At 33.3% G+C, this 15,642-nt stretch overlaps 2 protein-coding genes across 3 annotated transcripts in view; one reads left to right on the top strand and one right to left on the bottom strand.

Annotated features, from left to right (window-relative positions):
- Window positions 1–15,642, bottom strand: part of LOC149476397 (uncharacterized) — a 28,695-nt gene that overhangs the window by 6,539 nt on the left and 6,514 nt on the right. For both annotated transcript variants that reach the window (XM_089712319.1, XM_089712318.1), the window contains exons 2-5: window positions 15,400–15,523; window positions 10,842–11,056; window positions 6,562–6,677; window positions 5,693–5,785 (exon numbers count right to left, since the gene is read on the bottom strand). In XM_089712319.1, the coding sequence (XP_089568445.1) occupies window positions 5,693–5,785; window positions 6,562–6,677; window positions 10,842–11,056; window positions 15,400–15,523 (548 nt within the window). The remainder of the gene's footprint in view (window positions 1–5,692; window positions 5,786–6,561; window positions 6,678–10,841; window positions 11,057–15,399; window positions 15,524–15,642) is intronic.
- On the top strand, window positions 100–2,789 carry LOC149476398 (uncharacterized). The gene has a single exon (XM_089712066.1). The coding sequence runs from the start codon at window positions 421–423 to the stop codon at window positions 1,399–1,401; it is 981 nt and encodes a 326-aa protein (XP_089568192.1). The 5' UTR covers window positions 100–420; the 3' UTR covers window positions 1,402–2,789.

The following is a 15,642-nucleotide window of genomic DNA, read 5'->3' as shown; positions in this document are numbered from 1 at the left end:
TGTTTAATACAATGAGCAGGCGTAGTGCGGGACAGGGTGAAGGTGATTTTCATGTGATTAAAAATTAAACCTATAGTCCAACCGTCTTGTGTCTTTTTGACAGTGGTGTGTGACAGTCTCGCTCTGCTTAGTTTTTCAATTTAAAAATAGTAAACTTACCTGTTAACACTTAAAAGTAAATAAAACAGTTATAAGATATACCATTAATAACGTGTAGTGCACAGTGTAGTGTTATCTTCGTGAAAAACAGTGATTATAATAAACATTAGTGCACAGCTGACGATCAGCTGATTTTACGATACCCGCAACTATTCAGTACAGCTGACCCGGTTTAACGGACTTTTAAATAATTTATATTACTGCCATCTAGCGAGCTAAGGTTGAAATACTTTGATACAGTCGATAAGTACTAATTACATAATGGCAAACAAGTGTAATGCGTGTGGAAAGTTCTTCGCATCGGCAGATGGCGTAAAATGCAATAAGTGTAATATGTCTTATCATAAACAATGTAGCAATTGTAGCCCAGACGCCCGCGGCAATATAAAATGGATGTGTAAGACATGTAAAGCGAAAAATACTTCTAAAGCTGTCGAAATTACTCCCGCGCAGTGTCAAGATGCTGATGTATTTCTCGATGTTGTATCCCCCCATCAAAAAAGTTCCCCTTCTCTGATAGAGGAGATAAAGCTCCTTCGCACTGAGATATCGAACTTTAGATCAGACATGACGAAATTAACTGCTTTAGTTACTAACTTTGGTAGTCGATTGGACGGCATAGAGGAGCGTGTGTCACAACTGGAGAGTGGGGCCTGTGTGGCGGCTGATAATGAGCAGTTACAACAGAGTCTAGACTCGATCGACCTTTTAAAGAAACAGCTTAACGAATCTGAGCAGGAGAAGCTATTGAATGATGTAGAAATCTCGGGTGTTCAAGAAAATACAGGCGAAAATTTACTGCACATTGCAATCACGTTAGCACAAAAAATTGGCTTATGTATAGAGGAGCGTGATATTGTGAATGTCCATAGGCGTGGTGTGCGTAAACGCGTAGATACGGATGAGAGTGCGGCAAGCGATGCGACCCAATCGCGCCCTATCGTCGTGCGCCTCACGCGGCGACACCTGCGCGACGAGCTGCTGCGCGCGGCGCGCGTGCGGCGCGGCGCGGACACCGCCGGCACGGGGGTGCAGGGCGAGCCTCGCCACTTTTATGTGAACGAACATCTCACGTACAATAACCGAAAACTGTTCTTTGCAGCGCGTGATAAGTTAGGGCGGTCTAAGAACTGGCGTTTCGTTTGGACTCGCGCGGGTCATGTGTATGCTAGACGGGATAATAAATCTAAAGTAGTTAATATTAAGTCGGAAGACGACATAAATAAGGTTTTTTATTCATAATTTTTTCGAACTCGCAATTATCCCCAACCTATTCGAAAATGTTTATTTCATATTTATATGTACTCATTCTTGACTTTTGTTATAATATTGCAATAGTTGTGAACTGTGTTATGAGTGATATACTTGGCCTTTATACACTGAAATCTTATTGCAATAATTGTGTGGTTCTACTTATATGTATAAATGTCACTATGGTTTGTCGCCTAAAATGTATGCCTTATAAGAACATATTGAATAGTATATTATCTGTTATATTACTAAAAACTTTGGATTGTCTTTGTATTCTATACAAACATAAAGCATATAATTTTTATCATTTTACTCCTCCATGTATTGGGAATGAGCTTGTTTTGTATAATGTAACAATTTTATTTATTATTTCGACGTACATGTTTTTGTCGTGGCTGGATGAGATGCATTGTTTTATATTGTTTTCTGTTCATAATATATGTGAAGATGTTGTCTTGGGTGTGATAATTTATCTTACAGTTAATTTAAATTATTATTTAAGCGTTACATACACAGAAATAGATATAGAACTTAGGCTTTATAGTGTTTATTTTGCATTAGTGCTTCCTGGAACAGTTTACAGTGTGTTTATAATTTGTTTTATACATTCAAAGATGTCTGCAAGTATCCTTATTGTACCTTCGTATGGATTTGCCTTATTGATGGTGGTGTGTATTTTTCGTGTTTCAAGCCTTTATATTATGTTTTATTTTATCTATTTTCTTCTTTGGCCAATATATTATATATATATACTTCATTTAGATTATATATTTAATGTATTTAATCATGGTTAAGTCAAATCTCGTAATTGGTTTAATAAACATATGTTCTCTTGGTACTGGTCACGAAGAACTTATTGTTGCTATGGAACACCATAACGTGGACGTACTGGGTATTAACGAAACGTGGTTAAAGGAAGGGGAGGAGGGTCGAGCGCCTAAAATCTCTGGTTATCGCCTTGTTCATAAGCCTCGACCGCCCCATGTGCGAGCTCGCGGCGGCGGTGTTGGGTTTTATGTTAGGAATAGCTTGAATGTTAAAGTGTTAAAACATCCGTGTTGTTTTAATGTTGAACAAATGTGGATAACATTCAACATAAGATGTAAAAAACTCGTAATAGGGACGGCATATCGCCCGCCATGGCTAAATATCGACACATTCGTTAATGCGGTTTATGAGTCGGTTGTAAGTTTTTCGTGGGCTGACAATATGATTGTAATGGGTGACTTTAATATTAATTTTAAAGATACAAGCACAATGGGATATCGCAAATTAACCGAATTTTTAACGATGACGAGTTTATCGCAGATCGTAAACGAACCCACCCATTTCACTAATCATAGTGAAACCATCCTTGACCTTGTGTGTACGGATATAAGTGTTAGACGGATTGCAGTCAACCATATTAATGATCTTAGTCACCACGCTTTGGTTACGTGCGAACTTCATATCGCTAAGGATAAGCCCATTCCTTTAAAAATAGAACATAGGTCAATTAAAGATATAGACATGGATTTATTTGATACCGCTATGACGAACATAAACTGGGATATTGTAATTGATCGCCAAGATATTAACAACTTCGTATTTAAATTTAATTCAACTATTCTATCAATTTTTGACTGGCTTGCTCCTTTAAAGTCTTTTTATGTAAAAAATCACAACTACCCTTGGATTACATATAATATCAAGTTGTTAATGAGACGCAGGGATAGTGCTTATACTAGAGCTAAATTGTCTAAACAAGACAGTCACAAATCTTACTACTTAGAGTTAAAGAAGGTAGTTGCGGAAGCCATTGAACGTGAAAAAATGTGTTATTTTGAAACTTTCGTAAATTCAAACATGAATAATCCTCGTATGTTGTGGAATAATATAAAGAAAAATGTTAACATAAATGTAAAAAATATAATTTCGTTGCCAGATCATCTTAGACACCCAGATGATATAAATCGTCACTTTTTGGATATTCCAGGTAAATCTGGTGTGTCTAATGAGGAATTAGATTTCTTTGTAAATAACAAAAAAAACATTTCACAGTTTTCGTTTGCGACTGTCTCTAAAGACGAGGTACTTAAGCACTGTCGGTCTTTGCATTCTAATGCCATCGGGTGCGACGGAATTTCACTAGACATGCTTAAATTAACGTTACCCTATACTGCTGAAATAATTACAAGTATCATAAATACATCTATATCAACTTGCACCTTTCCTTCTATTTGGCGTAAAGCGCTCATCAAACCGTTACCCAAAATTAACAACCCAAATTGTTTTAAAGATCTCAGACCAATAAGCATTTTACCGTGTCTATCAAAGATTCTAGAGAAAGTAGTGTGTGCGCAGGTTAGGCGGTACTTGGACGAAAATGATATATTACCATTGAGGCAATCAGGCTTTAGGAAGCAAAAAAGCACTACGACAGCACTGTTGGATGTGGTAGACAATATGCTTGAGGCTCAAGATCGAGGAGAAGGAACTTTGCTGATTCTCTTGGACTACTCTAGAGCCTTTGATTGTATTAATATACAATTGCTTCTCAGCAAGCTGTCTTACTACGGCTTTGATGACAATACCTTGCAGTGGTTTAAAAGCTATCTCTCTTGTCGCTCACAAATGGTCGAAATAAAAGGGGAAAATGGACAAAGGGCTTGTTCATCTGCGTGGGCGGAAGTTACTAGAGGAGTTCCGCAAGGCTCCATTCTTGGCCCCCTTCTGTTCATACTGTATACGGCCGATGTGACACAATGCATAAAATATTGTAAATACCATCTCTATGCGGACGATATTCAATTATACCTTTCGTTCAAGGTCAGTGAGATGGATATTGCTCTAGAAAGGCTCCACGAAGACTTGCATCGCATATCAGTATGGTCAGAGTCGAATTGCCTTGCTCTTAATTCCAGTAAAACCAAGTATATGGTCATAGGTTCGCCTCATCAAATTGGTTCAATTGTAGCTCAAAAACCTACTATATTTCTTAAGGGAGAACCTATCGAAAGAGTAACTGAAGCGCGTAATCTCGGTGTTATATTCGATGAGGGTCTGAGATTCAACAAGCATATCTTAAACATATCAAAAAATTGTTTCTATCGGCTAAAACTGCTCTATCGTATTAGACATTCATTAAGTGTTACTGTTAGAAAATTGCTATGTGAATCACTTATTTTATCCAAATTTAATTATGCTGATACGGTAGTTGGGCCTAGATTGCTTACATCCACGAAAAAAATTGCGCAACGGGTGCAAAACGCCTGTGCCCGTTTTTGTTACGAAATACCCTACCGTGATCATGTAACACCATTTTTGTCAAATAACAATTCACTAAAAATGGAGTACCGTACCCACGTGCACCTGGCTACGCTCCTATTTAATGTTTTAAAGTACAGAGTGCCTGTGTATTTGTACGATAAACTGAAATGGCTGGCTGATCATAATACAGCCTACCAGACTCGTCACGCAGGTTCTCTATTAGAAATACCTCTTCACAGAACATCCGCATTTAGGGGGAGTTTTAGATTTCAAGCTTCAAAATGCTGGAATGACCTACCGCCGCCTATTCGTTCCCAACAAAGCGTATTCTCTTTTAAAAACAAACTGAAGTCTTATCTTCTCGACATTCAAAAGCGCAATCAGAAATTTTAACCCCATTCAATTGCCTTTTATTGATTAGTTTTTTGTTTCAAAATATGTATACACTCACTTATACAAATTTCATATATATATGTATGTATCAATATCTAAATATATTATATTAATGACTATTATTTAAATGTAAGTATATTAAATTTTATGTGCACAAATTTAAATTTAATTTAATACACAATATACGTATATTATTCATATTCATTTACTTATTATATTTATAAAGTATATATATATATATCGATTAAATTATATTTAATACAGTTTGCATACCGAACGGAAATACATCCACTGTCAATAAGACATCCTAAGGCGGCCACTGAAAATCAGTGATGACACACTGAGTGGTTGGCCTAATTATGGCATATGTATTTTTTTTAAGTTCCTTTTTTTTTCATCTATATTGTATCTTTTTTTTCATAATATTATGTCCATAATAAAGTTATTTCATTTCATTTCATTTCATTCATTTCATTTCATTTCATTTCATTTCATTTCATTTCATTTCATTTCATTTCATTTCATTTCATTTCATTTCATTTCATTTCATTTCAACCTATAGTAGACTTTTCACTGTCAAGATATCGCTATCTATGCGGGTGAAACCGCAGGGCATTGCTAGTATTGTATAATAACATACCTTTTGTGGTTGTTGGTGTTTATGTTTCAGTTCAATCAAAAATCGGGCTAAGTTGATACCAAGACCGATCAGCGCTATTATGAAGAATTTTACCTGAAAATTAAATTATTTATATGAAAAATTGTATTTTTTTATTATAGATTTTAAGTTGAAATATCGAGAAATATTTAAAAAAGGGAATTTTACAGTAAATTAAAAAAAATACCATTTTTTTGTATTTATATTTTGAAAACTTAGTATATTTTGAAAATTAATGCAAATAGATTTTTTTTATTTAACAAAATGAAGTGATTGAATTTATATTTTTGGTTTTATGGCATTCAAATGCTTTATAAATATAAATTTATAAAGAATAGAAAAAATTCGATCACGAGGCGAAATTTTCTATTCTTTATAAATTTATATTTATAAAAGCATTTGAATGCCATAAAACCAAAAATATAATTTCAACAACAAAGGTCGTGTTCCATCGTTACAATATTGTATTCACTGAAAAGTGCTTCATATTGGTTGAAATGGTTGTTAATCATCCCAATAGATGGCGCGCGGTGTGTCCCTTCAGACACATAAAACTGAAAGAATAGAATAAATTCGATTGCTCTGGCGGGTCACGAGTGGCTGAGTTGGTCAGGCATCCGCCCCGGAATGGCGCGAAGGATGCGGGTTCGAGTCCCGCCTCGTGATCGATTTTTTTCTATTCTTTATAAATTTATAAAATGAAGTGATATTTTTTAATATTTCAAATTTAACTATAACACTCCGGAGTACTAATACAGTTAAATTTTTTATATAAAATAATTAATTATAATTATCTACTGTTTTCAAACAAATATATGCTACTAATTCTGCAAAGTTAAGTTAGTACTTACTTGTAACTTAAAAGATAGGATTTGCAGTAAAGTGCCGATTTTTGCTTTAAGTACAGCTCCCAGAAGCAATAACTTAAGTATGGCCTTCTTCTTCTTCTTTTTCTTACCTCTTTGCTCTATAAATAATTAATTTTTGATATCAATACGCATATCGCTCATTTGCGACAAGAACGTGTTAACGAGCATATGTATCGTTATGGAATAATGATACAGTAGAATCCGTCGCATCGCGCTCTACTTGCTGCTAAAACGCGATATTTCTAGCTCCAAAAATGACCGAGTTATGAGGGAAAAGGTCGGCGACTATCGGTTTAGCGAAATCTCTTTTCGCTCTTGAATTTAATGCAAGAACGGTTTAAGTCAGATGTCGCTGCTCCCTTGAGAAGGAAACTGCTGCCCGATTGCGGTAAAAACGTAACATCTTATTGTATCACGGTTTTGCTGAAAGGTAAGTACAGCTTTTTGTTTTTTTACTGATTTATATTTGCAGCTATAACGGGACATTTGTATGTGGGTCATTATTGTAGTAAAAATAGTATTCGCATGCTACGGTTTACATAGGATTGTCCCGTTGTTGCTGAAATAAACAATGTTTTTTGTTGGTTAATTTAAGATGTTCCGTTACAGTTGATAATAAAAGTACAAAATGTTTGATATTTATGTTGGTTATCTCAAGTTAACACATTCTTGATAATAATTAATACATTTTTACAACGAATACGCTACAATGTTGCATTATAAATGATAAAAATGTTGCCTGATAACTTAATTTATTTTTCAGATGGAATCACGGTCTAGGAAGCTTGTAAAACTTGTACGAGAAAATATTCATTATTTTATTTTACATTCACTTAAGTAAGAAAAACGAAAAGATCATACCGATTCTCGAAATACAAATGAATTAAACAATCAATTTATTTTATAGCATAAATGAGTAAAAAAATACCACTGAATAAATAAAAATGAAAAAAAAATTACAAATCAGTTAAAAAATGCAAGATCGAAAGCATCACAAAAAAACTGTGCCACCCCATCAACTAAAAGAGAATCCTGCAAGGAAACCTGCATTTTCAAGTGTCAATTTTTTTTTCCGAAGAACAACACCGTGAAATACTGAAAGATTACTGGAAATTAGGAGAGATCAAGAAGCTGCCTCGAGACAAGAACCTGTGATTTGTTTTGCTAATATTATGTTTATTTGATTTATGTATGACCGGGACCCGCAATAAAGATTAGTTTCCTAATATTACTGAGATATAAGCAAAATATAAAACAAAGTCGTTTTCCCCGGCCGAATGCTTGCCGTTTTGCAATTTTGATGCAGTTTTTGTTAACAGATAAAGTGATTCAAGAGGAAGGTTTATATACGTATATTGTTTAGAATCCATAAATAGGTGAATAAATACTGTTATTTTTGACGTTTCTAATGTGTTTGTACATTATTTTCCGCCTGCATTGCAAACGCATATGAACCCTACGAGATTTATCAAAATAATTTTCCTACTAAGTATTTAACACATGAAAAAGTCTTCAGAAAAATCGATGGTATCAGGATTGCACCCGTGCGAATTCAGGGCGGGTCGTAATATTATAATTGCCAACGATTGTGAGTAAAAGTAAAACAAAAAATAATATTAATGTCTGGTTATAATTGTATTTTTTTTAAATATGTATATTACTTGTATTTCAGAGAAAGTTACACAATAATTTCGCAAAAATATCTTTCATTTTGTAAAACAAAATACAAAAATAAAAAGATTTCTACTACCGTAACACGTTTTAATTAAAATTTCCAATACATTTAGATTACTGATTATCCATAAAACGTAACAATACGACATAACTTGCAAAATTTTAGATTTTTATTCAATTTTTTTTTCAAGAAAAATGGTACATATCTGTTTGTAACGCAATACTGCACACTTTTTACAAGAAAAACGCAACAAGAAGGGCCCTTTCTGAAATAAATAATCATAATAAATTTAATAACCGACTTATTGTTCTGAATACAATTTGATTCAAAAAAACGAGAACGTTTTAATATGTTGTATTGAGCTGAATAGTCTAAGCATAATAACTAAAAAGTTACAGGAATTTTAAACTTTCAAATGCGTTTTCCCAACAATTGAGATTTTGACTTTGTCACGTTATAGAAGCAAATGAGCGATATAATATTCATAAGGAACTCATTTCTTACAAAAAAAGAGTATGTGCCGAGCACACGTGTCAGAAGTGAAACTTCTTTGGCAAGATTGAAAGATACCAAAATCGTCGCCTTTTTCCATGACGTGACGGTATTGCCATGACGCGACATTAAAATTTTATTCTCAACGCTTCTAAAGAAGTTTCACTTCAATAATAGAATTTAAATTAGTATTTTACATGTGATTAAAAAAAAAGAATAAATACTCAGTGATTGAAAAAAAAAATTAACACGAATTAAATCAATAATAGTATATAGTCTGGAAGAAATCGCTATTTAGCGAAAAGGCCGCTTGTTACATTGTATCCTAGGTTAAGTCTCAATTTGTTATTTATCTTGAGCAATAAAGAATAAATAAATAATCCTAATCCTGACATTATAGGAGGAAAAAAACATTAAAATTTTACTGAATATTGACAACCCTACGCATCATACTTGCATATAATTTGCATGAGAATGTTCAAATTAAATTATGCATAGTTCTACTTTCCCGCTCTACATAGTTAATAATATTGAATTGGAATAAGAAAATACTTATATGTTTTTCTAATGAAATACATGAATGAGGTCAATCCTATCCTACTAATATTATAAATGCGAAAGTTTGTGAAGATGTGTGTGTGTTTGTTACTCTTTCACGCAAATACTACCGAGCCGATAACAATGAAATTTAGCACACATATAGAGGGTAACTTCTATTAACACATAGGATAGGTTTCATCCCGGAAGTCCCACGGGAACGGGAACTATGCGGGTTTCTCTTTGAATACGCGGGCGAAGCCGCGGTAAGCTAGTAATAATATAAAGTAGATGAGTTTGCTTGTTTTTTAACCGACTTCAAAAAAAAGGAGGAGGTTATCAATTCGGCCGGTATGTTTTTTTATTTTTTTTTTTTTTATGTATGTACACCGATTACTCCGTGGTTTCTGGACCGATTTACGTGATTCTTTTTTTGTTCGATGCAGGATGGTGTCGAATTGGTCCCATAAAAATTTTATTCGGATAGGCCCAGTAGTTTTTATTTTATGAGCATTTTTGTCTGTATTTGTAAATGTTGCAAGTGCAAGTTTGAAGTCGGTTGTTTTTAACGCAGTTATTGACTTGTTCAAAATAAAGTCATGTTAATAGTGATAATTTAATAGGAAGGGTTAATTAAATAATTCTATTTCATACTAATTACAATAAGCATTAGTTAGCTACTAGTTATTATTCTGTGACATTATAGTTGAGCCAATTTAATAGGCAACATTTGACGTCTATCAATTTTATCTTCATAGGGTGGTAACCTGCTTAAAAACATCGATTAAAGCGAATTAATCGATACGGACTTGAAACAATTGTCAATCGAACTTGAAACACATGTCAATAATTTATGATGATTTTTATTCCCAAGTAACCAATGCATTCGATTCTAGATGTCAGATTTCGATTTTTAGAGTAACGTCTCTGGTATTTATAAAGAAAAAAGGTTTATTGACACAAAATTGTAGCGTCGTCAGTTCTTTAAATAAGAAAATGTTTATTATGTTTAGAATGGTTTATCAGTAAAATCAAATTTTAAAATTAGTTGCATCGGTCATTATTATTATAAATATGTAATCGTAATTGAAAAAAGTTAAGCAAATGTGCAGTTCTAACAAAACGAAATATCATGTTATTCTATGTCGTCGTTACTAGGTTACGTTGTTGAATTTTGTTGAACTGTCAAATGTTGCCTATTAAAATGGCTCTACTATAGTGAAAATTCCAACCGTCGTTTTTGATATAAAAAAATAGACTTTTTATAGGATTTCAAACACTCCCCGTGTCCATGCTCTCTGTAAACTGTTCGAAAGGTATATTATCACTACATAGTATAAAACAAAGTCGCTTTCTCTGTCCCTATGTCCCTATGTATCTATGCTTAAATCTTTAAAACTACGCAACGGATTTCGATGCAGTTTTTTTAATAGATAGAGTGATTCAAGAGGAAGGTTTTGGTATATAATTTATTAAAATAGTAAACTAGTATTAATAACGCGATTTAGCGTTTAAAATCGGTTAAAAAGAGTTTCATTTCTAAACCTGTACCAATTACCTGCTATACTACTTTTATCAGCGAGGCCATTTTCTACATTTTCCTTCTCCAAAACATGATCAGCCACAGCATCTATAGCTGATTCCCCCATCTTCCACATATCCCCTAGAACTCCTCTAGCTTCCTGTGTTACTCCTTTGTTTTCCCCTTTTTCTGTATTTTGATCGTTTTCTGTAGTTCCTGTTTTTTCGCTATTGGTTTGGGCAGTAAGGGCTCTGTAACAAAGGTTAGTTATTAATTAAAAAACTTGAGCGATGTCACATCACACATCACATGGAACGTGGACATCCGGATGGAACGAAGTGTTAAGTTAGTGAGAGACAGTCAGAGAACCACGCGCACGCGCGCCGTCGCAAAAAGTGTCGTGACAACTTTTCGTAAGAATTTTTTCCGTCTAGCCCTTTCACAACATGCGATAAGGAACTTCGTTCCAATAATATTACATTAATAGTATTATATTATATATTATCTGTGCTTTTATAATGCCTATGGTATTATGTACATTTAACACGTTTTATTAATTGCTGCTTTCCGAATCGATGGTATGGTTAAAATATTATGTTATAACGATTGAAAAGTTTTTCTAGAAGAAGTCTAATTGAATAAATAAATGTTTGAGTTTCAGTTTAATTAAGTACAGAACAAATGTAAAGCATGCCAAATATAATATTATTATTTATTTATTTATTGAAATTATTAAGTATAACAAATTTATCTTAACGATAACTTAATTCTAAGTCCCACAAAACTGCACATGCAGTTTGTCTGTGGCCTTATTTAGGTATATTATTTATAGAGCCTTAATTAAAAATTAGGCCTGCTAATATTAATGTAGGTAATATTTTATGTACAAAACCTTTACTTATATAAATCAAATTTTATAGTTTTCAACTCAATTCCTATAAGAAATTCTAGTACAAATTGGGTCAAGAGAAAACTATCCCTAAGGGTTTGATTATACCTTCGATAGGATTCATGGTGAAACTAATTCTAGCCCGCGGCGTTACTTGCGTTTTATTTATTGTTAACAGGTGTAACATTATCAAAGTTTCATCGGTTTTGGTTTAATGATCGACGTCAAGGAGAAATCTTATAGGTATTTATTTATATAAGTTATAGGTATTTATTTGAGTAGTTTGGTAATAAAATATGTACTAGTTAATTTGCCAATCTATCGAAACACATTATGTACTAAAAATAAATATAATGGCTTGAATTTGTCGGAAAAGTGGTTGGAATATCTAAAAATATATTTTTGAATATAACATACTAGCGGTCCGCCCCGGCTTCGCCCGTGGTATATATTTCGCAATAAAAGGTAGCCTATGTTCTTTCTCAGGGTCTAAAGATTATCTGTGCCAAATTTCATCAAAATCGGTGCAGTAGTTTATGCGTGAAAACCATACATACAAACCTTTCCTCTTTATCACTACATAGTATAAAACAAAGTCGCTTTCCCTGTCCCTATGTCCCTATGTCCCTATGTCCCTTTGTACGCTTAAATCTTTGAAACTACGCAACGGATTTTGATGCGGTTTTTTTTAATAGATAGAGTGATTCAAGAGGAAGGTTTATATGTATAATAAGATCCATCAAGTAGTGGAGAAGTACTGTTATTTTTGAGGTTTCTAATGTGATGTCGTAAAAAATTACATTTATTCCGCTTACATTGCAAACGCAGGCTGAACCCTACGAGTTTTATCAAAATAATGTACTAAGTATTATACACATTGAAAAGGTCTACAGAAAAGTCCGCGATGGTATATGTCTAACTCTTATGGATAACCCACAATAACTTTTTTTTGTCATTTACTTTTTACGACAAATAATGGCTAATTTTCGAAGCGATTTTAACCAATACAGCATTAATCCTTAACCAATTAAATACCATGGATACATTGTTCATTTAATATAGATCTATATGGCCCTTTACACCGTATGATTTAAGTGAATATTTTCGAAGATATTACAGATTTAAAAATTGCAGGACGTAGCGTTTGCGGCCGCCCGGCTATGTATTTTATACCCGTGCGATGCCGGAGGCCGGAGCGGGCCGCTATATTTTTATACCTATACAACGTTCACAATTTTTCTGTAGTGTATTTAGTATCAGCATTGCACCCGTGCGAAGCCGGGGCGGGTCGCTAGTAGGTAATAAATAGATTAAATGACGAATATTCATCTTAAAAAACGGGATAATAATATGTGAATTATAATTATTAAATTATTTTAATACATAACAATTATTCGTGGAAAGGTCCTGATAACAAACACAAAAAATTTGTCAAAATTGGTGCAGTCGTTCGAAAGCTATGCGTCAACATTTTGACGATTCATTTATTTATTGAAGTGAAACTTCTGGCGTGTTGAGAGTAAAATCTCAAGGTCGCGTCATGGTAATACCGTCACGTCATGACGAGAAAGGTGACGCTTTTGTTATCTTTGAATCTTGCCAAAGAAGTTTCACTTCTGAGACGTGTGCTCGGCCCTTTTTTTATTTAAAATGGAATGACATTCAAAACCATATGTAAAAGCTAGTCCGAAAAAGGTTTAAACTTTCACCATAACAAATATATTATTAGGTGTTAGTTACATATTTATTTTAGTAAAAGTCCGTTTCCATAGTGACCTACAGCCCTAATTTGTTTTGTTTGTTTTTAAACGATTTTAGATGTATTTGTTTTTCATTGTTTGTTTGTGTGTACGTCTTGGGTGGACCTATTTGGATAATATTTTAAAGTGAAACTTCTTTATCGGGGTTGGAAAAAATTTAGTGTAACATTTTTTCGTTACGCGTGACATTTTTCCGTAACGCGCCATCTTTTTCTTATCCCTACCACGCGTGATTCGACGTATTTCTGTAAAGTTGCTTATAGTAAATTATTTTTTGAAAAATAAGGTCATAAAGAAGTTTCACTTCTTACGTGTGTACACTAGTACACGCACACATTTTTTTTATTAGATAGATACTGCTTTCCGAATCGGTGGTAAATGTTAAAAATATGTAATGACGATGCGAAAGTGCTTCTAAAAGAAGTCTAATTGAATAAATAAATATTTGAGTTTGAGTTTATTAATGAGAAAGAAAGTATATTTGTATATGTATGGCAGTGTAACTAAATTAAAAAAAAAAACGAACAGTAATACTAGTTTTTGCCCGTGATTTATCCGCAATTTTGTCTGTAGGTTCTTGGTTTTTTTTTTTATTTCTAATAGTAAAAGCATGCAATGCCGCGGGCATAATTTAGTATCTTATGCAATGGGAAATTTTCGAAACATCAACTCTAATTAATATTATAATCACACAATTTAAAACCGGTTTAAAATCCGTCACATTACTTTCACTCACGTGTAATACGTGTTTATAATATTTTATGATCTTAAAATCGTTTTCTATGCTTTTTTCATTATTGAAGATATATTTTATGTAACTAAAAAGTAAATTTCGTCAACGCTATCTATCTCTTTGAAAAAATGCATCAATTTCGGTCAGTTCTTATGACATTAGCGATTTACAATAATTAAGAATTATATTTTTTTCTTAATTGGTAGGCTAACCTCTGAAGTAGCTGAGCAAATTTTTTATAGCCTACATGATAAATGATAATTTTAATAAGAAACATACTCAATTTTTTTTTATATTTTTAACATTGTGTTTCACTTCAAAGAAAATATAACACGTAAAACCGCTTCAGCTTATGTAATAAAAAGTGAAAATACATAATCTTAAAAAGGAGACTCGCATCATTCTTAAATTTCACCGACTTTCGCCGAAACGTGGTAAAGGTTATTATACATTATACATGTATCGTGTTAAATATTGTAATTTATCAGTGTGAAGTATGCTTTATAATTGAATAATATCTATAGATACTAATAATATAAAGCTGAAGAGTTTGTTTGTTTGAACGCGCTAATCTCGGAAACTACTGGTCCGATTTGAATAATTCTTTCAGTGTTAGATAGCCCATTTATCGAGGAAGGCTATAGGCTATATATCATCTCGCAAAGACTAATAGGAGCCGAGCACTGCGGGTTAAACCGCGGAGCACAGCTAGTTTTATTAGAAACTAGATAAGCCCCGCGGATTTACTCAAGAAATAAAAATTTCATCAAAAACGGTGTAATGTTTTGGCCACAGGGAGTAACAGATAGAAGGAAATCTGTATGCCCTACAGTAAATTGACTCACAAACATAATCATAGTATGATATCATAATTATTTTTATAATAATATTTAACTATTATACTTCGATGTTTTTTGTCATATCTGTTTTAGTGTCTTAATTTTGTGCGTTAATTTTTTATCAATTAATTATTTCATTAAAAACTTAACTATGTACTATCTCATTACTACATAGTATAAAACAAAGTCGCTTTCTCTGTCCCTAATTCCTATGTCCCTTTGTATGCTTAAATCTTTAAAACTACGCAACGGATTTTGATGCGGTTTTTTTAATGGTAAGAGTGAATCAAAAGGAATGTTTTAGTAAATAGTTTATTGTTTTAGACAAAGCGGGCGAAGCAGCGGGCGGAAAGCTAAATATATCTACACTCACCTAGCAACACCACTCTCTACCAAGTGAGATAGAGACGCAAGAGACTCTTCTATCTCTTTCCCAAGAACCGACGGCATTTCTTCCAATGAACGACCAGACGATGTTATTTCGGCGTCTGCTTCCTCTGTAAAAAATATTTATTGTATAAAATGAAAGAAAAATACATAAAAACATGCAGTATGAAATGGTAAGGACAGGTCTTATAGGTTGAAAGTGATCTCTTCCAAACAAAGCAAAGGAGAG

The sequence above is a fragment of the Colias philodice genome, chromosome 28 (assembly GCF_061535455.1).
Source record: "Colias philodice isolate Cphi_HAF_F1 chromosome 28, ilColPhil1 Martin Lab GWU primary, whole genome shotgun sequence".
Classification (NCBI taxonomy): domain Eukaryota; kingdom Metazoa; phylum Arthropoda; class Insecta; order Lepidoptera; family Pieridae; genus Colias; species Colias philodice.
The sequence above is the reverse complement of the archived record's forward strand: the minus strand, read 5'-3'. Positions and strand labels throughout refer to the sequence as shown.

Bases quoted from the DNA above. Each gene is read 5' to 3' on its own strand.
- LOC149476398 (XM_089712066.1), top strand. From the start codon at position 421: ATGGCAAACAAGTGTAATGCGTGTGGAAAGTTCTTCGCATCGGCAGAT.